The 22,009-nt window shown below is 45.4% G+C and overlaps 1 protein-coding gene across 3 annotated transcripts in view; it reads right to left on the reverse strand.

The window, feature by feature from the left end:
* The window catches only part of ELP3 (elongator acetyltransferase complex subunit 3), a 95,827-nt gene that overhangs the window by 8,098 nt on the left and 65,720 nt on the right, over positions 1–22,009 (reverse strand). For all 3 annotated transcript variants that reach the window (XM_074895429.1, XM_074895430.1, XM_074895431.1), the window contains exons 13-14: positions 17,529–17,756; positions 14,402–14,483 (exon numbers count right to left, since the gene is read on the reverse strand). In XM_074895429.1, coding sequence (XP_074751530.1) covers positions 14,402–14,483; positions 17,529–17,756 — 310 coding nt within the window. The remainder of the gene's footprint in view (positions 1–14,401; positions 14,484–17,528; positions 17,757–22,009) is intronic.

The raw sequence follows: 22,009 nt of genomic DNA on the forward strand, positions 1-22,009 counted from the left end.
TGGCACTCAGCAGCCACTTGGGCGAGCGTCCAGACCTTGCTTTGGAGCGAGGCCTTGCTCTTCAAGTTGGTAGGTCTTGTTTATACAAGGAAGGGTCAGAACTAGGGTTGCAAATCCAGAAGAGTGGTAGGAAAATAAGACAAGGGAACGGTTTTTTCTCTATTGTGTACTGGACGCTGACCGAAAAACCACACACCACATTTCCGAAGTGACGCACGAGTTAAGAATGCACAGTGGATCCATCCACGACCTCCGATGAGTTTGCTTTGGCATTTACACTTTTCACAATGCTGGATTTTATCTTCAGGGAAAACACGAGGCTGTTTCATGTGAATCGCTACCAACCAACCGCAGAGAACGGTAACAATGGGGAAAAGGCAAAGAATTTGAGATAACCAAAACGCCTTATCAGCACTGAGGAAATAGAATAAACCAACATTCTTGACACTGCTGAGAAAACCTGGGCACGTCAGAGCAATCAGAAAAAAGTTATTCATTTAAGAAACCAAGAAACAATCCTACATCTATCCCCGCAGCAAAGATTTTTATTAAAAATTAGATAATTGGCGACTCATTTCCTGAAAGTTCCTAAAGATACTGGGAGATAAAAAATCCTCTGAAAATTAGAAGTAGGGGCTTTTGGAAATGTTACCCAGTATCTTATAAATTAAATGCTCTCAATTTTCAAAGTCACATAAAGAGAAAACAGAGACACATTCACTTTTCTTTTAGAACAACAGATTCTGTTGAGAATCACCGAGACCTACTAGAACTCTGGCAGTCATCACAAAACATAACCCAGGCAATGCGAATGGAAAACGGGAATATGATTTTTTTTTTTTTTTTAAGGATAACTGAAAATATTTTTATTTCAAGAGATCGGCTTTAAAAACTGAGCACTGGAAACTATTTTTTTTTTTTTTTCCCTCCCTACCTACAAGCACATGGCAGTGCTGGGGTCTGAAACATTCTTCCTGCAGAGTGACTCTCCCCACATGTTTCAACAGTCTCTGGAGGGACTAAATCCAGGGATGGGAGAGTTCAGTATTTCCTGACCTCCTCCTGCTGCAGCAACCACAAAGAGCTAATTAGCGCCACAGTTCACACTGTGATTTAGACATAACTTTATGTACTTACATGATTGTTAATATCGCTGCGTGTGAAGGGTTTCATCATCCTTTCTCTAAACCATTAGCAGAATCAAACCCCGTAACAGCAACTGTGCCTACCCTGTACTTAGTCTGTGTGTTGCTGTTTGTTGGACCTGGAAGAGAAATTTGCACCTGAAAGCATCTGGGTTTTTTTTCTGCCAAATGCAAGTTGTGCTTTCTTCCTGCCCAGACTGCTTCCCAGAGATTTTAAATTACTATTTTCACAACACCTCTGTCTAGTGGGGAGGTGCTGTCATCGCCACGTCCCAGAAGAAGAGCCAAGATCCCAGGCAGCTGGGTAATTTGTCTGAAATCACAAATCAAGTCTGTGATAAAAAAAAAAAAAAGTTTTGAAGCCTGGGTCTCCCTTCATCAGCTCAGCAACTCACTTCACTGCTGCACAACACTGATGGCCTTTCAGATATGAGACTGGATTATTTTTGAAGCTGTGACCCACCAGCAGAAAGCCCTGAATATCCCCAGCATCACCCCCCCGCCTCTCACACAAATCCAGTCCCTGCTCCATTTAAATCCACTCTGGATTTGAGGCAAACACAAAAAAATGCAGCCCCTTTCCGACAGAGTTGATTCTTCCTCCAACTCATGGTCAGCTCTTGGGCTTGATAAATAAAAATGAAGGAACTGCACTTTGTAAACAGCACAGGAGACCTTCACTCTCCCCTTTGTAACTTCCTCTTAATACACTACAGACTGAATTTAATTTAACTCAATTTAAATCTGGAATGACTTGGCAGGGTCTAGGACCTGGTCGATTTGAAAAGCTCTTTTTCTTCCTCTTTTGCATCTCCCACAGAAAGGACAACATCCATTTACCATCAGTCCCTTCAAACGGAGATCTCTAATCTAGCAACCGAGGTCCCCATATGCACACCCGCTTCAGCCTGTGAACATAATTTAGTGAACTGCTTATGAAGTTTTATTGAAACAAAGCAGACATACCACATTTCCTCCTAATCTGTCACGCTGCAGAACCTGCGTGTTGGTGAAGGTGCAGAGTTAACAAGGAAAACCAGAGCAAAAGCTTTATATTAGCAAATGGATCGCTCGGGGATTTTCTGATTTGTTCTTAAGGCCAAATCTTAAAACCAAGACTATCGCCAACAACTTTTTTTTTTTTTTTTTTAATTTAAATATAAACAATTAAATGAACAGTAGAATTAAAGAACTGATTTTACAGCATTCAACTTTTAGGGTGCCTCTTAGCACACAGGAGATGCCCTGCTCTAGAACTGCTTTTTAAATGGCAAGTCTGCAGATAAGACACATCATAGAGCTTCCAGATGGTGAGATTACAACTCATTGATCTCTTTATTATAGAAGCAATATTTCATTAATGACTACACAGGCCTGCCCAAACCCAGCTGCGCTGAAAGCATCCACTGTTAGAAGAGAGAAAGCCACCATGCCAAAACTGCCTTCAACTGCGACAGATGAAGCCAGAGCTGACAGATCTTCTGACTCTAAACCAAGCCAAATTAAATATTTAAAAGCTAATACCATAACTTCTCTTACACTTTAACAAAGTGCTGCCATCGGTGTGGCCACTGGGCATCGAGAGAGACAGGGACTGTGAAATGTGTCTGCTACTCAACCCCACATTTGTCAAGTTAAGGGTTTGTGAGCTTTTAGATCCCCAGGCTACGTCATGTTTTGAGGCTTCTTCCAGTGATGGCTGCTGAAATATCCACCCTGGCTGGGAAGGTATTACTGAGAGACCGGGATTTAGGATGACTCACCGAGCATGTGAGGCAGTCACCATCGATTTTGTTTCCTATGGTCTATGAGAATTTAAACGCCGATGAAGAAACACTCAGTCATCTTGAGAGTGAGCCTACCTGTCGTTAAACAAGCAGCGTCCCCAGGCGTCTACTTCCTCACAGACTGGATTGGGTGGGAAGGGACCTTTAGAGATCATCCAGTCCAACCTAGAACTGAATCCACCTAGATCAGGTTGCTCAAAGCCCCATCTCAACCTGACCTTGAATGTTTTCAGGGATGGAGCACCCACCACCTCTCTGGGCAACCTGTGCCAGTGTCTCACCACCCTCAGTGTAAAAACAGAGCACATGGCTTCAGGAATTTGTTTCCTGTCCAGTGCAGGAAGGTAGGGGTCAGAAACCAGCCTATTCTTCTGAACTTCCCCTCTTACTCATCAGAACAAGGAGATCATTAGGTTATAAATATGATGTCTCCGTACTGAAGAACAACTTAAAAGGTTCCTGTAGATCTACGGTTTAATCATGCAGATTGCTACATCAGATGTTAGTGACTTCTGGTGAGTAAAAGTAGTGTTGAGAAAAGAGGAGAAAGAGCCCAAATGCCTAGCAGGATCCCTGCAACATGTTCCTGTAAGCAACAGGCACTCTCAGCAGTTTAGGTGGCTCCACTATGTATTTATAATAAAGAGCATCAAAACACTCAAAAGAAAAAAAAGCTACGGATCAAAAAGAAATGAGAATGACCAGGCAGGGAAAAATCTTTTACAATCTCTTCTCATTTTTGCATGCGTTTGCAAATAAACAATAAAATTCCTCTTGCAAGCTGCTGATAGAGCTCCTACAAGTTCATGTCTTCGTCTGGAGCCAGCAGCAATGCAAGGGAGAGGGTCACTCAAACATCAATTACATTTGCATCTCTGCAGTGCAAAGAGGCCCTGAAAAGGCTCCAGTGTGGCAAATAATGAATTAATACAGTTAATACCAGCTAGCCTCCTGCTTCCAAATTTTGCAGACTACGCCCCTTACCTGCTCTGCAGAAACACTGTTCGGCTTAGTTCTGAAAAAGGACACGGAGAGGGGTGGTTGGTTAGCGAGGACTGTGCATGCTACGGGTGATTTTTTTTCCAGCTCTTCCCCAGCTACTCGGCTTCTCTGATGGTCCAGCTAATGAAGCGGGCCGGCGACGCTTGACATCACCTGATCCTCCACGCCTACCATTCAGAAATCCATCCTGCCTTCCCATCAGCACCTTCAGCCTCAGCGCACTCAGGCGTGAAACATCCCTGGCCTGTGTCCATGTTAATTTTCTACTTGACAGAACACAAATAGAAGCCTGGTCTGGGGGAAAAGTGATCATCTTGCCGCATAGTAATTAGCTTATAGCAGGGAAGGGCGGCGGTGCCAGACCTCCACGCCGTGGTGATAAGGCTGCTACGTCACGGGGATGGAGCAAGGCTCCAGCGAAATCTCGCTGCAGGGAGACATTAAACTGCTGCTTCAGAAGACGAGGCGTGCTGGTGTGGGTTTGGCTGCGGATCCAGACACCTCTCCAGTCTGGGGAGTAAATTACCAGCGAGGCTCGTTTAAAGGCTGCTGGAGTTGGTGTAGGCACAAGTGATAAAATCCCTGCACTTTAAAAGGAAAGGAAAGGGTGCTCGTTAATGGACCTTGGTGCGTTCGGTTTGAACAGGCCAAGCACCTGCAATAGGGGAATTCAATCTCATCCCCCCACCTCCCCGAACAAGCATCTTCTGTACAGAGATAAGGAGACAATCCTGTTGGTACAAGCCAAGCTAGTCTGCTTTCCTGATGCCAGCATAAACAGATAACGCTGACAGACGTCACAGCAGATCCCGCAGCTGAAAAAGCTCTTCCGTGCAAGTAGCGCTGTATTTATAGAGCAAGCTTTTAGCGTTGGAAAAGTAATTTGCAGTCTTAGAGAAGATAAATATTTGGTCTGTGCTCTCCTGGTCCTTGCCCTTGGAGTAGCCAGAAGCCTCACCTACAGCATCGCTGCTTTCAGAGTCACTAAACCAAGAAGGCAGATTCACCTGCTGCCACCAGCACACTCATCAAGGACAATTAGCAAGATGTCAACCCTTTAAGGACAACGGGGCAGTAGGAAGGTGCTGTCCCTCTCTCCTTGTGGCAGCTGATTTAGGCTAAGTAGGTAACGTCAGAGACAGCTAGTCAATAACCGGACACCTTCAACTCTTCTGCTGTGGATAGAGGGAATGCTCAGTGGTAGCCCCATCTTAACAAAAAACTCGCGTTACAGAGGTAAAATAAGTAAGCCGTGTACTGTCGTTGTTAAATACCACTGGTACCAAAACCACCAACCTCTGCTGTGTCCATCAAAAGTGAAGTTGGAGGCAGCTACTTGTGCTCGGCACGTGCCAGCGGTGTGAAGTTTAGAGGAAAGTGGCTTTCACACACTGAAGACACGTGAAGGGCACGCAGAAGCAGTGGTGGACAGTACAAGTAGGGTTTGGAGATGGTAACGTTGAAAATCCACGTGTAAAGGCAGCGGCTATCCCCGAGACAGGCAGAGACATACCTTTTGAAAAACAAAACAAAACAAAACACAACAACCCAACAAGAACAGCGATGTTACACGCGGAGTCCAAGCACTCAAAACGCACAAAGGTATTTCGGTGCCAGGACGGGATGTCAGTTTGGCACAACTCCAACACTTCTCACAAAGACGAGCAGGAGATTAAGGACTTGGCAAGGAGCTAGCAAAGCGTAACAGCCCAGAGTGTGCTCGGAGCCGGGCGGAGCGCAGCGTAACGCCGGGCTGCCCGGGTGCAGGCGAGTCCTGACCCAGGGGTGTCTCACACTCGGTTGTTGCTAAGTCCTGTGTCAGCACGGGCTGGTCAGAGCTGCTCAGGTATCGGCCAGTTGTGCTCCAAGTCTTCAAGGTAGAGGCTTGAAGGCTACAAAGCCCGGCCAGGAATCCCAGAATCATCTTGGCTGGAAAAGCCCTTGCAGCTCCCCCAGCCCAACCATGACCCTCCCCCTGACCGTTCCCAACTCCCCCAGACCCCTCAGCGCTGGCTCAGCCCGACTCTTCAACCCCTCCAGGGATCCCGGGGACTCCCCCCTGCCCTGGGCAGCCCATTCCAACGCCCAACAGCCCCTTCTGCACAGAAATCCTTCCTCAGAGCCAGCCTGACCCTGCCCTGGGCAGCTTGAGGCCATTCCCTCAGGGCCTGGCGCTGGGGCCTTGGCTCCAGAGACTCATCCCCCCTCTCTGCCCCCTCCTGGCAGGGAGTTGCAGAGGGCCAGGAGGTCTCCCCTCAGCCTCCTCTGCTCCAGACTGAACCCCCCCAGTTCCCCCAGCCGCTCCCCAGCAGACCTGTGCTCCAGACCCTGCCCCAGCTCCGTTGCCCTTCTCTGGCCACGCTCGAGTCATTCAATGGCCTTTTTGGGGTGAGGGGCCCAAAACTGAACCCAGGAATCGAGGTGCAATCTGTCATCCCCTTGCAGATTCCTGTTGTTGTTTTGACTTTGCTGTTTGACAACCCATAATTAGCCCCTTCTGACCCTATTCCTGTAACAAGAAGGTGTTTGTTGGGCGTTGGAATGGGCTGCCCAGGGCAGGGGGGAGTCCCCGGGATCCCTGGAGGGGTTGAAGAGTCGGGCTGAGCCAGCGCTGAGGGATCTGGGGGAGTTGGGAACGGTCAGGGGGAGGGTCGTGGTTGGACTGGAGGAGCTGCAAGGGCTTTTCCAACCCAGATGATTCTGTGAACAGGAAAGGTTTTAACAGAGGATTGTACTTTATCCACCTTCACTTAGACCAAACGATTACTCCTCCCAAACTCAAGGTACAACAGCGAGGCAGTGCAACCGACCCTAAAGAGCTCATGGAAAGGGATTGGGAGAGAAAGTTTATGAGTTTTTGCAGGCAGACAGACTGGCAAGGCAGAGAAATCCCTCAAGGGCCATCGCATACAAAGACATCCTCTCTGACTCTAGAAGTCCTTGGGCAACAAATGGTTGGAGGCTGAGAAGACGTTTGCATGCTTACTCAATATTTACTCCCTTCCCCAGACACCCATCATCGGCAGAAATGCAATACTGATCTGACCTGCTGCAGCCCACTCATGTTCTTCGGGCAGAGGCAGAGTCTGGAGCAAATATACGCTGCAAGCTGGACTAAGAGCCAACAGGCACGAGGGCTGCGTCGTACTTATGCCGCGGGAGGAACGCGGGAACAAGCATGTGTTTGTCCTAAACCATCCTCTAGATGCTGTGCAGTTTCTGACAAAAAAACCCTGTATTGCTTGAGTCACTGTACATGACTGCTTGCCACTGACTCCCAAAGGGGACCCTGACACTGCCAGCACCTACAGACTGCAAAGTGGGAGATACAGCCTCAAAACAGAGCTAAGAAAAATCCCGTCCCAAACAGAAAGTGATACGGGACTGCAGACTAAATGGTAAAAGAGGAGTGGAAGGGAAAGCTTCGTTAGAGATTGGAGTAGCATCATCACACCAAAAGGAGAGAAAACCCTGAATACAGAATTCAATCATCAGCTGTTCCCCAAAAAGAAGTGTTTATAAATTCAGCAAGCTTATGAGCCCATCCACTAGCCTCAACCACCGAGGTTTCTTACATTTTCAGTGCCTAAGGACTTGTGGACATCAGAGGAGCAACATGTTTAAAATTGTTTTAGTGTAATTTAGGTTTGGGGGGTGTGTGCTTTTTTAATGAGGAAAAAAAAAAAAAGATGCAAATTCAAAGGAGGTATAACTGAAAGGGAAAACAAAAAAACGCACCCAACCACACCACAAAACCAACAAAAGGCAGAGAAAACACACATGCAATTACAAATGCTGGAAAATGGAAAAACAGACATTTCAGATCAGACCTCCCCAGAGCTCTGAATAATGGAGTGATGCCTCCAGGGTCTACCATTCAGCTACCCAAGCCTGCATACTAATATACTACTCACATCAGAGGAGTAGAAAGGCACCACTCATGCAGAAAATTACCTTAAATGAGCAATGACTTCATGATAAACAAGCCACTTGCTTTTTTACTTTGCTCTTTGATTTAAGTAGGGGGGGGACACACACCTCCTCCCTACCACTGAGGTGCAGACACCACGCTTCTGGCTCTGCGCAGCAACCTTGCAAGCAGGCCACAAAATCACCCCATTATTGTGAATATTTAATTCTGGTTGGATTAATCAAACATCCGGAGATCAGCTTGCATCTTTGGAGGCTGGGGGGTGGGAAGGATGTACCTTGCAATTTTAGCATCTGAAGCATCCAGGATCACCAGCATCCAAGCTTTAAATAGAGAAGAGAATCCACGCAGTGGCAATTCCAGAAGTATAACTACAGTGTTACGCACAATAGGAACCCAGAGGATCTATGGCTGATATCATTTCCCACCCCATCAACACCCTCATTTCCCCACGTGCTGTCAAGAATCCAAAATGCCCTTCCTAACCTGGCTTGCAAATGCTCCTCCTTCCCTTACAAACGCACTCCTAGGGCATTTGTCATGGACTCCGTAGTCGATTAAATGCAGTTCTCCCACCGGCCCCCTTCAAATGAAGTGATATTTAACCAGACACACCACGAGGCAGCTGCTGTACAGCCTCAGCTTGCTCTGTGCATCATTCCCCGGTTCATTGCCCGTGATGACTCCTGGGTGCCTGATGCAGGAGACCTCAGATTTTCCTTTGTTTGAAAGTAACCTTGCATGGTTTTAGGTACTGTCTTTAACAGCAACGGCAATCCTGTTAAATCCTGATGCATCTTCTTCCCTTTTTGTCTGTAAATTGAACACCCCTAAGAGCTAAAAGACTTAAGATGAGCAGAGAGGTTCAGCTGAACCCGTTTACTCTAAGAACAGCAGGGAGAACAAAATGCTTTGGAAAGAGTCTGCTGGGAAACTCTGCATTTTTATTTTTTTCCCTAGGAGCGCAAATTAACTTGCTCCGAAGAAGCACAGGAACTGATGGCATTCATTTCTGCAGTCCTGGTTGGGATGTGCTTTTAAATGAAAATCTGTTCACTGTGGCATGAATACCTCTGCTCGTGAGGTCGGGAGAGGTCCTCACCCTGCTCTGGGTAGGGCGATGGCAGCTGACGAGGTGTTGAACACTACCCAGATTGCGGGGACAGAACTGGTAAACCGGGGAGGAGCGTTAAGTTTTCCCGTAGCAGCCTTCAGAGATGAACAAAGCACACCGGAGATAAACCTGCCTTAAGCCAGAAGTAATTCTCTGCTAAAGCAGCAGGTGAAAAGCTGGACTGCAAGTGTGTGTCGAATTTGGGTTATAAACACAACAAAGATGAAACCCACAACTCAACGAACTCTACACTCAAAGCTTTGACTAAGAACAAGCTTTAAGCCTTTAACCCCCAGTGCAGCCTTGAAAAGGAGGATTACCACTTGCGGGTAGTGTAAGAACAGCACCAAAGAGGAAAATTCCCATGAAAGTAAATAATATTTCTTTTTAAATCCCTGAAAACTGCTATTGCTCACAGTTCCGAGACACTGGCACAGGCTGCCCAGAGAAGCTGTGGCTGCCCCCTCCCTGGAAGGGTTCAAGGCCAGGTTGGACGGGGCTTTGGGCAACCTGGGCTGGTGGAAGGTGGCCCTGCCCGGGGCAGGGGGGTGGGACTCGATGATCTTTAAGATTCCTTCCAAGCCAAACCAGTCTGTGATTTTATTTATACTGCTGTGCTCTACAAGTCACTAGAATGAAAATCACTTTCAATTCATGACTAATTTGATTTCTAAATGCTTCCTACCCAATATAATTTCAGAATTTGTGGGGTTTTTCAGTTGTTTGGGTTTTATAAACTTGGGGATGGTTTGGGTTGAAATTGGGGAAAGGGTTGTTGAGGAAAGAAGCTCAAAGGAGGTCTCCTAAAACATTCAACTCCTGCTCACTAGGTTCTGCGTAGGGTTTGTCTTACTGGTTCTTCCTCTGCCCACTCTAAGAAAAGCTCCTGCAGATGGAGACCACACCAAAGCCTTCACAAATCAAGACAGATTCCCACTTTCCAAAACAGACAGATGGAAGATATGTGGATGTCTCTGGTCTGTATTATGCAGAAGTTAGGCCACATTATAAACCTTTGTAACATATCTTATGGTGTATATATATTGAAAAAAGCTTCCTACTAGAACACCCTTGCAGAATGCTGCCTTCTGCAGAAGTGTCCTTGCTTAAGGACAGCAATATTCCTGTTCATACCTGCATCAAAATCCCAGTTAATATACTATCAAGCCTGTTTTCAAAGCTGTTACATTATTAAACCTTCAAAATTGAAATTCATTAAGAACTCAAGGATTGTACACAGTGGCTATTCCACAGCACCAGTCCCCTAGTATGCGTTTATCCTTGGCTTCTTCCAAATCCCCCTAATTTTTTTTTTTTTTTTTTTTTCCCAAAGGCCATCAATCTGAAGCGGACAAACATCAGAGAGTCAATTCATTAACATTCCCACATTTCCACTTATCTTGGGCCACTTCTTTTCTTATTAATAGCTAGTAAGATTGGCGTTTCTAAAAATAACCAACCAGAGCTGGAAGCAAAACTCCAGGGAGCCCTTGCAAACCCCATCAATCCTCCCAGCAACACTTCGGAGCCTCGTCCTAAGGTCTCCCGAGTACACCCTGGCAGTTGGCAATCTCCGAGGCAGGCCATGAATCAACGTCCAATATGAACTACGAGACGCTGATTACTCAAGTAATTTATTCTTTCTAGGGTGACCAGAAGGCTGTTTACACAGAGAAATTAGGATACTTCAGAGTACCGTCAACTGTGCCCTGAAACTTTACCTCTGATTTATACGCCAGCTCAGTTTCTCTCCCCTCAATGTTCTTCATTGCAGGTGAATTTAATGCCAGTATGATGCATCAGATTTACTTTTAGAAAGTTCTGAACCTCTGTTTTCTCCCTAACTGCAAAAGGCGAAGGCAAGAGTAGCACAGTTTCCTTAAACACATGAGACACTGTGCTCAAGCAGCACCAACAGACTGGGAGATGAGTCACTGACTATAATGAACGATTTTATCTCTTGTGGAGACTACAGAAAACAGGTGGCATTAGTTTAATTTCTATTCACAGCCTTGCGATTGTGGATTCCTGGCTGCTGCAGTATGCTTAGGAGAAAGATGTTGGGATCAGTCACCCCGATCTGATTATTATGGTCCTACGGGTCTTAATCAGGAGGCAATCATGAATTACTCACTTGTTTCCCATTTACATGTTTGTATCAAACGATTTTACAGTACTGCCTGACAGAGAATATAAAAATGCGAACACTTCATGCTGAAATATGCATCTGACTCACTGCTGAGGGGGAAGGAATTTTAGCCCTCCTTGAAGCAAGAAACAGGCAAGTACAAGACACGACACCTGACCTAACGAAGGGGACATCTGCATTTGAAGGCAAGTGAAATAATATTTAATTAAGAGTAGTGATTAGGATATACGTGGGAAGGAAGCAAGCAGAGGCAAAGAGGAAAAGATTTTGCCTGAAGTCCTCCGGGGAGTCTGGACAAAAGGAAAATTGAGTCTGGCAGCTAACGTGCTCTGCCACGGAGAAAAGAGGTTTCTAATGAGTAAGACTCTAATGGACACAGCCTGAGATGTCAGGAAATGTTGAATACTGCCTTGATCAGGATGGGCAGCAAATCAGCTGGACAAGAGAGAGGCGTTTCTCATGTAACCTCACTAAAAGCAGATTAGTCATATGGTGGGTTTTTTTTCTTTCTTTCCTGTTTTTCATAACCACTTGTAACGGCAACGCCTGTTTGGGATGTTGTACATACATGCTTTCATCTGAATTTACCTTCATCTGGCTTGAGTTAAATGCATTTCCAAACTAACTTCAAGACATGCTTCAACCCAGGGCCGTGGCAAATAATCAGCCAAAGACTCCTGGACCCCTCCAGACTTACCTATCTCCCCAAATTCATTCCCTAAAGGGGCAGCAGGCCCCCCACCAGCTGCACGAGCTGGAGATGGGTGTCTGGCTTCCCACGTCTGGAGAGACAGGGGTATCCTCAGTGATCAACTGCAGGCTCTGGCATACAGCAGGACACCGAGGAGTATCCAGTCATTTGGGGTCCCTAAGAAAGGGGCTGTCCTGAAGCAATCAGTATGAGATACCCCTACTCAAAGCCAGGGTAGGGAACAGTCACAGATAATCACAGAATCATCGAATGGTTTGGGTTGGAAGAGACTTTTAAAGATCATCTAGTCCAACCCCCTGCCATGATGCCTGCTGCAAATTTCTAACCAAAGCTGAACTTGAACTGATTTTAGAGATCAGCCCTAGTCAACAATGAAAACCCTTCATGCTGTCCTATCTTAAAAATACACATCGTTCTTTCTGAAGAAATCAAAGAGAGAGTTTGCTACTCAGATAAAACCTTCCTAAAAGTTGTTAAGAGTACAGAAATTCAACCACTTTGCTAGCGGGAGCCCTGAGAAGGTTTCAGCCCTGATGGACCAGCACGGCCTCACGCAGTTCTCCAGCACAGCACGTGCATCAGTGTGGACCAGGGACCATTCCCTGAAGATGCAGTTTGCATATTCTGGCACTATTCTCTTGACCAGTACTGATGTAGCCACTAAGTACAAGACTGGAAAATACTGCTGGAGAAAGGACACTGTTAAACAAAACACTGCAACAAAGCATTCATAAAAACATGCAGTGCTGATGAGATGGAGTCCTGTGAGATACATCTTCAAAGCCAATCTCCCTTACATGCTTCCCTCTAGAAAGTAGTCAAAATTTTCCAATAGGTTGGAGATGTAACCTTGCAATGGGTTCCCAGATTAAAAATCTATTTGGAAACCAAAATTAGCAAAACCAAGTTCATCCTCCAACGGAGAAAGAACTTCTGGCTGCATTTTTATTACAGATAAAACCTACAGGAGAACTGAAATTCAAGTGGTAACATCACCAAGGAAACAGCTGGAAAACTTGTCGTGTTTGCAGATGCTGTAGCATTCTGCATTCAAAGACAAATTGTACTATATTGTACTTTGCACTCCAGGGGAAAAAAAAAAAAAAAAAAAAAAGCACAGACAAAGTCTTAGCAGGATTCCACAAACTGCATGCAGCAAAACAAGACTTCCTGCACTGGATCTTGATGCTAGAATATATTCTTCACATCAGTTTCCTAAAACACAGCTAAAATTAGTAACATGGATGCCTTCACAAATTATTTTTTAGTCATTTCTGTACGTTTTCTGTTCTTGTCAAAAGTAGTATTCTTTAGCACAGAGGAATTGCTATTTCCTCTCTCCACACATCCCAAGCCAAGACACTAGTAGCAGAACCAAAAAAAAAAAAAAAAAATTTTCAATTTTTGTGCTTCTTCTTTACCAAGGAGTGACGTGGTACGGACATTTCTCAGCTGCATGAAATTCCCAGTTCAAATTGACACCATGCAGCAGCTATAGGGAAACACGACTGGCATATGGCTTAAACAAACAAGAAACAGGGAATCCAGAGAATACAGAATTATCTTTCAGCATCTGGCTACTGCCTGCACGCTGTCCTCACTCACACTCCAGTCCTTGTCACAAGTACTTGTCGAGATGGCCCACTTTGGCTTTTCAACATCCAGGGACAACATTACAGAGCTGGAAACACACAGAGAACCTCTTCTCTTCAGCACTCAGAAGCTTGGATCAAAGCTGGGGATTTCTGATTTTTGAGTTTTTTTGGTAGGGCAGCAGCAGACGATTTGTTTTTTTTTTTAAAAAATAAAATCTATATTACAGCTATTCTGTTTAAATCCCCCAGCATACATCAATCTTAAGCCAACAAGAGTTTCTCTTCCCATGCAATCCACCAGCTTCCCCAGTTATATAACCTATATGCCTGTAAAAGCTTTCTATAGCTACCATAACTGCTAATATAAGATAAATTAAGACACAAAGGTAGTCTCGACCTTGACTTCACACGCACGCAATGAACTGATGCCGCTCTTCTTAGTCACAATGTCTTGAAAATGTAATAGAAGAAAGGGCTGCAGCTCTTTCTTACACAGCTCCCTTCTTCATGATAATGCTTAATGTATCCTAAAAGCACATCTGTCCACCCTAATGACGGCACTTGCAGAAAGACTCTAAAATAGAGGCTGGCAATTTTCTATCCTCTAAGCTCTGGAAAGCAGCCCCCGACAATAACAACCTGCGACAGGGCCAAATCAGCGAGGTTGGGAATAGGAGTGTTTGGAGGAGGAAGACACCCATGGTCACGCAGTCCGTCTCCTTTGGCACTAAAAGCAGGATGGTTCTCCACAGCGTGTCCTCTGGTATGTGGTTTACAGTCCTGGTATTGTCTGGACAAAGCTACGATGGAATCTGATTCCATTATGAAGAAGCATCTGCTGATGCTCGTTTTCTACCTAATATGATGAAAGTTCACAGCAGTGGTGTTGGCTGCAGTGGGTTTATTTTCAGATTAAGATATATAACCAAAAAAAAAAAAAAAAAAAAGGCATAAAGCAAAAGGTACCTGAAATTACAGCAATTTTCCATGACCCGTGCTCCTCCTTGGCTATTCTTTCTGCCTCCTCCATTAGTAACATGCCAAATCCCTGTAATGAGAAAAATAACAGGAAGAAAATGATAAGTTCCATAAAAATAGAAAGTATATAAGCCAGGTCAGAACGTAAGCATTAGTACAGTTTCAAAAGACTCATATTTTTGGCACAGGAATGATCCTGTGATCAGGAATATTGCTGAATCTTGCAGGAAAGGGCTTGAGAAGAGGTGTACCAACATTAAACATTAGAGTGGAGCTTTCTCAGGGGTTTTTTTTCTGATCATGAAATTATTCGTAGGCAGTTCTAGTGTCTGACTGCTACTCAACGGCAGGAACAGAATGAAGTTAAATCCAGTGATTTAATCCAGGACTTGGTAGGCATCCTGTAATTCCTGGTGCTGAACGAGTCTACCCTGCTGAAAGAACCAATCCTAAACAACAATCACCCATCCCAACACCTACCTTACTAGACCTGGGTTTGTGCTGGTGAATTAAACAAAGCCAGAGCACAAACATCGCCTACAATTGCCCACACTGTCAAACTGCAGAAAGCTCCCAGCGTCGCTCTGACTGGGGAGAGCAGTTCACAGAATCCCAAAACCATCTGGGTTGGAAAAGCCCCTGAAGCTCCTCCAGCCCCACCATGACCCTCCCCCTGACCGTTCCCAACTCCCCCAGATCCCTCAGCGCTGGCTCAGCCCGACTCTTCAACCCCTCCAGGGATCCCGGGGACTCCCCCCTGCCCTGGGCAGCCCATTCCAACGCCCAACAGCCCCTTCTGCACAGAAATCCTTCCTCAGAGCCAGCCTGACCCTGCCCTGGGCAGCTTGAGGCCATTCCCTCGGGGCCTGGCGCTGGCTCCTTGGCTCCAGAGACTCATCCCCCCTCTCTGCCCCCTCCTGGCAGGGAGTTGCAGAGGGCCAGGAGGTCTCCCCTCAGCCTCCTCTGCTCCAGACTGAACCCCCCCAGTTCCCCCAGCCGCTCCCCAGCAGACCTGTGCTCCAGACCCTGCCCCAGCTCCGTTGCCCTTCTCTGGCCACGCTCGAGTCATTCAATGGCCTTTTTGGGGTGAGGGGCCCAAAACTGAACCCAGTTGAAAGGGATACAGCCAGACATTACAGACCCAGAGACAGACCCTGCCGCTGTTCACTTTTCTGATATACATGTTGCCTTAGCGCCTCGTCATTTTTATTTCCACAACCCCTCCAGGAGTCAGGATCTGTTACTGTGCTCATTTCGGGATGAAGAACGGAGGCACACAGCGACCACAGGGCTTGTCAGAGCTACCCACAAAGGCTGCATCAAACCGCCGCGTGACCCTTGCAGACCTAGGCTGGGCTCAAGCTCTGTACTGCTCTCCTAGGCTCAGCCTGTGGCACAGGAGATGCCAAATCAAAAAGAACTGCAGAAGAACACGTTAATATTCTGGATCAGATCCATGCCTCTATTTACGTTTGGAAACCCTGCACAACAGGAGTGCTACAGAAATCAAAATAATGCTTCAAAATAAGGGAATAGCCTTTCCACTCTATTTAACAACTTCATTGTCCTATATATCTGGGAATAATTGATTGGATTAATTCACTCCTAACATTAGGATGCAGAAATTGTACTCGGCTCTTTGTCCATCTGTTTTCCTGACAAGATGTACAGAATGGGGCTGTGGCGACACTGAAGCAGATGTGATTTAATTCTAAAACACATTTAACACTTACAGGCATTTTTTAAATAACACAAAGAAATCTTCATTCTAAAACGTCCTTCTAATCAGAAATTGCCCCCACAACTGTGAAGAACACTTTCTGATTAACCTCTTGAACACTGACTAGTCTGAATGAACATGACTGCGTCATATGCCATGAAATTTCAATTTGCAGTCTATTTAAATGTTTGTACTGGGCTACTTTCAACTGATTTTCTCTCTCTTTTTGGTGGTTTTTTTGTTTTTTTTTTTTTAAATACTTAGGCTGACCATCTTTTCTTTCCTAAATTTTTAAGTGTTAACTACTTTATAGATGAAATATCCTTCCCCCACATCGCCCTGAGCCACTGTCTTACGGTCACACATCATCAGCATCTAGCAAAACTGCATCTTAATGCATATATACTCAGGGAAAGATTAATAAATACAAGGAAGTTAATTTAAAGCATCAGCCCTGAGCACTTCTGGCAAAGAGGACTAACCGATTGCTTTTTTGAAAGCTCAGTCTAAAAGTTCAAAACCTACGAGGGCAAAATTTAATTCACATTTTTGCTCACCGCAAGCCACAGCACGTTACGTGCGGCAGAAGGATAATGTGCCGTTTTCATACAAGTCACTGCAAGGAGGTAGAAACACAGCTTTCTACTCTGTTCTTCACATGCTTCAAGACATATATGAAATGGTTTCACAACCGTGTCTGAAGCAAAAAACTTTCTGATCCAACTAAAAGACTTGGGAGTCTCACCAAATGACTTAAACCGATAAACACCTCTGAACCAAATCTGGATTTCTTCTGTTTTGGTAAGGAAAATGTATTTAATTAATGTTCCTTTGAAAGAAAACTAGGTAGTACCAAAGAAAATCTCACCTTCCCATATGTAATTATTTAAGATTTCAGAAGTGAAATTCATCTATTGAACAAGATCAATTTTAGAAGGAAATAAAAAGACACCAATGGATGTATCCCCTTTGCTTTGTTTTCACTCAGTCTGCAGTCAGGTCTGATGTACTGTACAGGGTAGCAAAGGAAAGATACTTCAGGACCAAAGATGCTTAGTACTCAAGTCAAATTAGCACCAGCACACTTACTGTACGGGCATGAAGCAACACTGACAGCATTCAGCCATATTTTTTTTTTTTTTTTTTAATCTCAGAGCAGTTGCAATTGCCTAAACATGATCACACAAGCAAAAACTCAGAGGCAGCCTGATTTTAGCAGGTGAAATGCAAGAAAGGGCTCAAATTAAATTCTATTTCTATTGCAGCCAACTATAATTCAAAGCAACTGAATAAATCTAAGATATCAAATAAAATTCTTCTCCAATTATAATTGAGGAGAGGGGAGGAGGGTGCAAGAAAGAGGCACAGATGACAAATAAAGATGGTTTGGAGTACCTGGTGCTGAAATTTTGAAGGATCCCGACTGCTCACGGGGACCACGCTCCCATACACGTGCAATTCCCGGACAATGGAAACGCCTCCTTTCAGCTCAGGTCTGAAGGACTCCTCCGAACACTTCCGCAGTCGTAGAAGACCAACGAGAATATCCTGCTCTGGATCTTCATAAGAGAGGAAGGTCTCCCAGCCACCATTAGCCACATAATCTCTTCTAACTAATTCAATCTGGTCAAAGAGAAGGAGTGATGAGAAACACAAGAGAAAAGGAAAATTTCTTTAAAAATCTTTAAGCAACACGTTGAAACCAATTTCATGGATCCATCAACTATTATGTTTCAGAAAAAAAACATGAAGTGCTTTCTTCAAGGCCAATTTAATTCTAGATGGATTTTAGCAGTACTGGGTAAGAACTGCTGCTACTGCGGTCATATGAAAGACAAAATATGCGACTACTTTAATAGAAATGTATTTGCCAACGGGAAAGAACAAGTCTTCTATCCCTACCTGCAAGCTTTCAAGAAGGGCTGGTGACCCACATGGTTACATGTTTGTAAGGCAGAAATCTAAAGCCTATGTTGAGTTACTCAAGCTTCATAATCCCTGCAAATCAATGGGGGCAGCAACTCTTGCCTCCAACCCAGGGACTTGCTCCAACTGAAATCCAGCTCCAGTTACAAACTTGCTAATGTAGAGTGAGTAGTTTTGCATCTGCCTTCACTAAACCTGCATTTAGAATCACAGACTGGTTTGGGTTGGAAGGGACCTTAAAACCCATCCAGTGCCACTCCCCTGCCCCGGGCAGGGCCACCTTCCACCAGCCCACGTTGCCCAAAGCCCCGTCCAACCTGGCCTTGAACCCTTCCAGGGAGGGGGCAGCCACAGCTTCTCCGGGCAGCCTGTGCCAGGGCCTCACCCCCCTCACAGGGAACAATTTCTGCCTCAGATCTCATCTAAGTCTCCCGTCTTTCAGTTTAAAACTGTTAGCCCTTGTCCTATCCCTACACCCCTGATCCAGCGTCCCTCCCCCCTTTTCCTGCAGCCCCTTTCAGCCCTGGGGGGGCTGCTCTGGGGTCTCCCCGGACCCTTCTCTCCTCCAGCTGAACCCCCCAGCTCTCTCAGCCTGTCCTCACAGGGGGGCTCCAGCCCCCCGAGCATCTCCGTGGCCTCCTCTGGCCCCGCTGGAGCAGGTCCGTGTCCTTCTGCTGTTGGTGCCCCAGAGCTGGACCCAGCCCTGCAGGGGGGTCTCCCAGAGCAGAGGGGGAGAATCCCCCCCTGGCCCTGCTGCCCACCCTGCTCTGGGTGCAGCCCAGCACACGGGGCCTTTCTGGGCTGCCAGCACATGTTGCTGGATCATGTCAAGCTTCTTGTTAACCAACACAAGCAATTTCAGTCAATGTCTCCACTGCTTTGCAAAAGAAGCGGCTTGGAGACGTCTACAGAGCATGGGCCTTCTAAAGGTGACTTCTTTACTAATTACCAATTAGTTCTTTCCGGCACCACACAGGATCTACCTACATGAGCAAACTGTGTAGGTGCAACAGGAGAGGATCTGAAAGAGTTGATGATGAGTGAGTGATGAGTGAGCATGGCATTACATGTTCTTTACTGAATCAGCTGGAAGTATTTTCTTACTCAGACAGTACTGAAGACACCAAAACCATCCAGACATGCACCCTGAGAACTGAGCAGTTACGCATTACTTGCCTGAGAACCAATTTTTTATAATAATCTAGACAAAGGCAGCTTTAAAGATCACAACAAGTGGAAGGAAAAGTGAAGCGAGAGTTGGCTGACTGTGGAGAATACAATAAAGACCAGGCTTGGGTAGAAGAAATTACTTCTGCAGAGCACTTAGAAGCTATAAAGAGTAACTGGTGGATAAGAGAGCAGAAAGAAGAAAAAAACCTTCTTTTTCAGACAGTCCTGACCTACCATCATCAAGGAGCAGCCTCCAGGACCCAAGATGAGACTTCCTTATGGCAACATGAGACCTGATCAAATCTCACAGAACTGTGAAGTAGCTGTGGTTATATGCAGCAGAGTTAGCACTGAGTTATTCTGATGTAACCTGTAGACGATGATGGTAATATCACATCTTTGGTGACACAGTGAATCACTCTATTTGCGTTCTGAATTGATAGGGTACAGCTGAAATAGCTGCCCATCCTTCACAGAATCACAGAGGTTGGAAAAGCCCTTGCAGCTCCCCCAGCCCAACCGTGACCCTCCCCCTGACCGTTCCCAACTCCCCCAGATCCCTCAGCGCTGGCTCAGCCCGACTCTTCAACCCCTCCAGGGATCCCGGGGACTCCCCCCTGCCCTGGACAACCCCTTCTGCAAAGAAACAATTCCTAATATCCTTGCTGTAACAATCAGCTGCTAAGACTAAAATTATTTTCCAAATTGCCCGGCTCAACAGAAGAGCGGGGGCAATAGTTTGCAATACTGAGAGCCTGATAACAACACAGTGTATGTTGGGGGGGTTTCAGTACAGACTAGTCTTGGTTCTCACCCCATGAACTAGACACCCATTACCAGCTTTCTAAATTAATCTGCAAGGAATCAGGGGAATAATCAGAGGATTAGCACACACCGCTCACCTGAACTAAAACATCACACAGGTACACTTGCCATCATTTTGACAGACTCCTTTAACTTTAGGACCTCAAATGTGAATGGCAAGTGTCAGTGGATGCCCGGGCACCAGCACTGCACTAACATTTACATCCTGAGTACAGTATGGAATTGATCCCTACGTATACATTGCCATGTTCTTCCCAATACTTCTATAAAGACTAAAGCGAAGGACCTCAGTATTTTTTCTGCAAATCCTCTAATACCCAGAAATCCATGAATTAAACATTTGTTTACAGAAAAGCCATAAGGGATTCTGTCGCCTGCCTGCTCTACTCCATGATGAAGCCTGGGTGAACACAGCTCACAACTAAATCCCTTACTGACTACAGAAGCAAGGCTCATTTCAGCACTGACGTACAGCTCACGGGGTAAGCGCCCAAGCAGATGTCTGCCGATGTGCCAAGTTCTCCAAGAGCACAACTCCTCTCCAGCTTGTGTCAGGATGGCTGACACACACAGATCCAGATCTACCGCGAGGTACGTAACACCAGTAGTAAAATGGAAATGTGCAGGCAAATAAAAGAGCATGAGATTTTTTAAATATCCAGATTCTGCAGTTAGCTTCCTACACGGAAAAGCAGTTAGGTTAAAGCTTCCTGCTAATGTAAAAAAAAAAAAAAAAAAAAAGCAGAAAATATTATTAAACAGTGCTATCCTGAGTTTGATATGGCAAGATTGGAGATCTCCTGGTTCATCCTGACGATAAAACAAGTAGAAAACGTGGCTCCACTGCTTGTCCTCCAGCAGGGACTAGGTGCTGAGTTATGCCCACATCCAGTCCGAAAGCCACTTGTAGGCAGAGATGAAACAAAACTACAGAAACCTCCACCAGGAGGCTTGATATCAGGTGCATTTTTGTAGCATCACGAGCATGTACCAGAGCAGCTGATCTGCTCAGAAAAGTCCCTTCTGGATTGAATTTTTGGTTCTACCTGCTTTCCTGCACACATAGGGTTCTAGAACACATAAATCCCCTCAAAGACTTTTCGGGGACTCAGGAGATGTACAAAGACTTTTCCTTTCTGGGACAGGGGTGTATACACGTGGCAAAGCCATCCTGAATCCCCTCCTGGTCGGCTATAGCACGCTGCAGTCCCCAGCGTCAGTCCCACCCCGTGCGTGGGGTAAGAACCACCCTCATCAGGGTGGATCACCATTTCAGTTAGTATTAAATGCCCAGCACAGCCTGTTTTAAACTTACTTTTGCCAAACAAAGGGAAAACCCAGTTGCAGATTACACTCGACCTAAAACAGCTACTTCCAGTTTTAAAATCTGCCTTATTCCTCCCAAGGCTCTACATGGAGATCATTATCTTGATACAAAACCCCCTCGCTTTGCAGGAGCAGCAGCTTCTATATCTTACACTTTCTGCTTTAACACTAATGTAGGTTCATATCTGTAACAGAGCTGTCATCGCCCCTCGCCTTTCAAAAACTGTCAATCCAACGTCTCTTTACAGCAACAATTCACTAGAGCATTTTTAAGGCTATTACGTAGCACTGAGCAGCCTTAACCGTTCCGAGAGCAAGCAAATACCTTCCACTGCTATGGAGAAATGCCACTAATTGAAAAGGCAGCTTAGAGACAGCTCTGTAAATAACCAGCTACAGGCAAGTAATCTACTTCAGATTGATTTTCTTTTAAAAAAAATACTTTTAAAAGCAGACACACCATTACCATTATAAAAATACATACAGCCCACCAATCCTTAACAGAAAGAAGCTGCATAAAGTACAACTAATTACAGCAAGAGATTAATTTATTTTAGATCTGACATGATAGCCTCTCTTAACAAGAGGATGCGTTGTTTACTTATGAAGCCAAGAAAAACATCATACCT

Source organism: Athene noctua, chromosome 1, assembly GCF_965140245.1.
Source record: "Athene noctua chromosome 1, bAthNoc1.hap1.1, whole genome shotgun sequence".
Taxonomy (NCBI): Eukaryota; Metazoa; Chordata; class Aves; order Strigiformes; family Strigidae; genus Athene; species Athene noctua.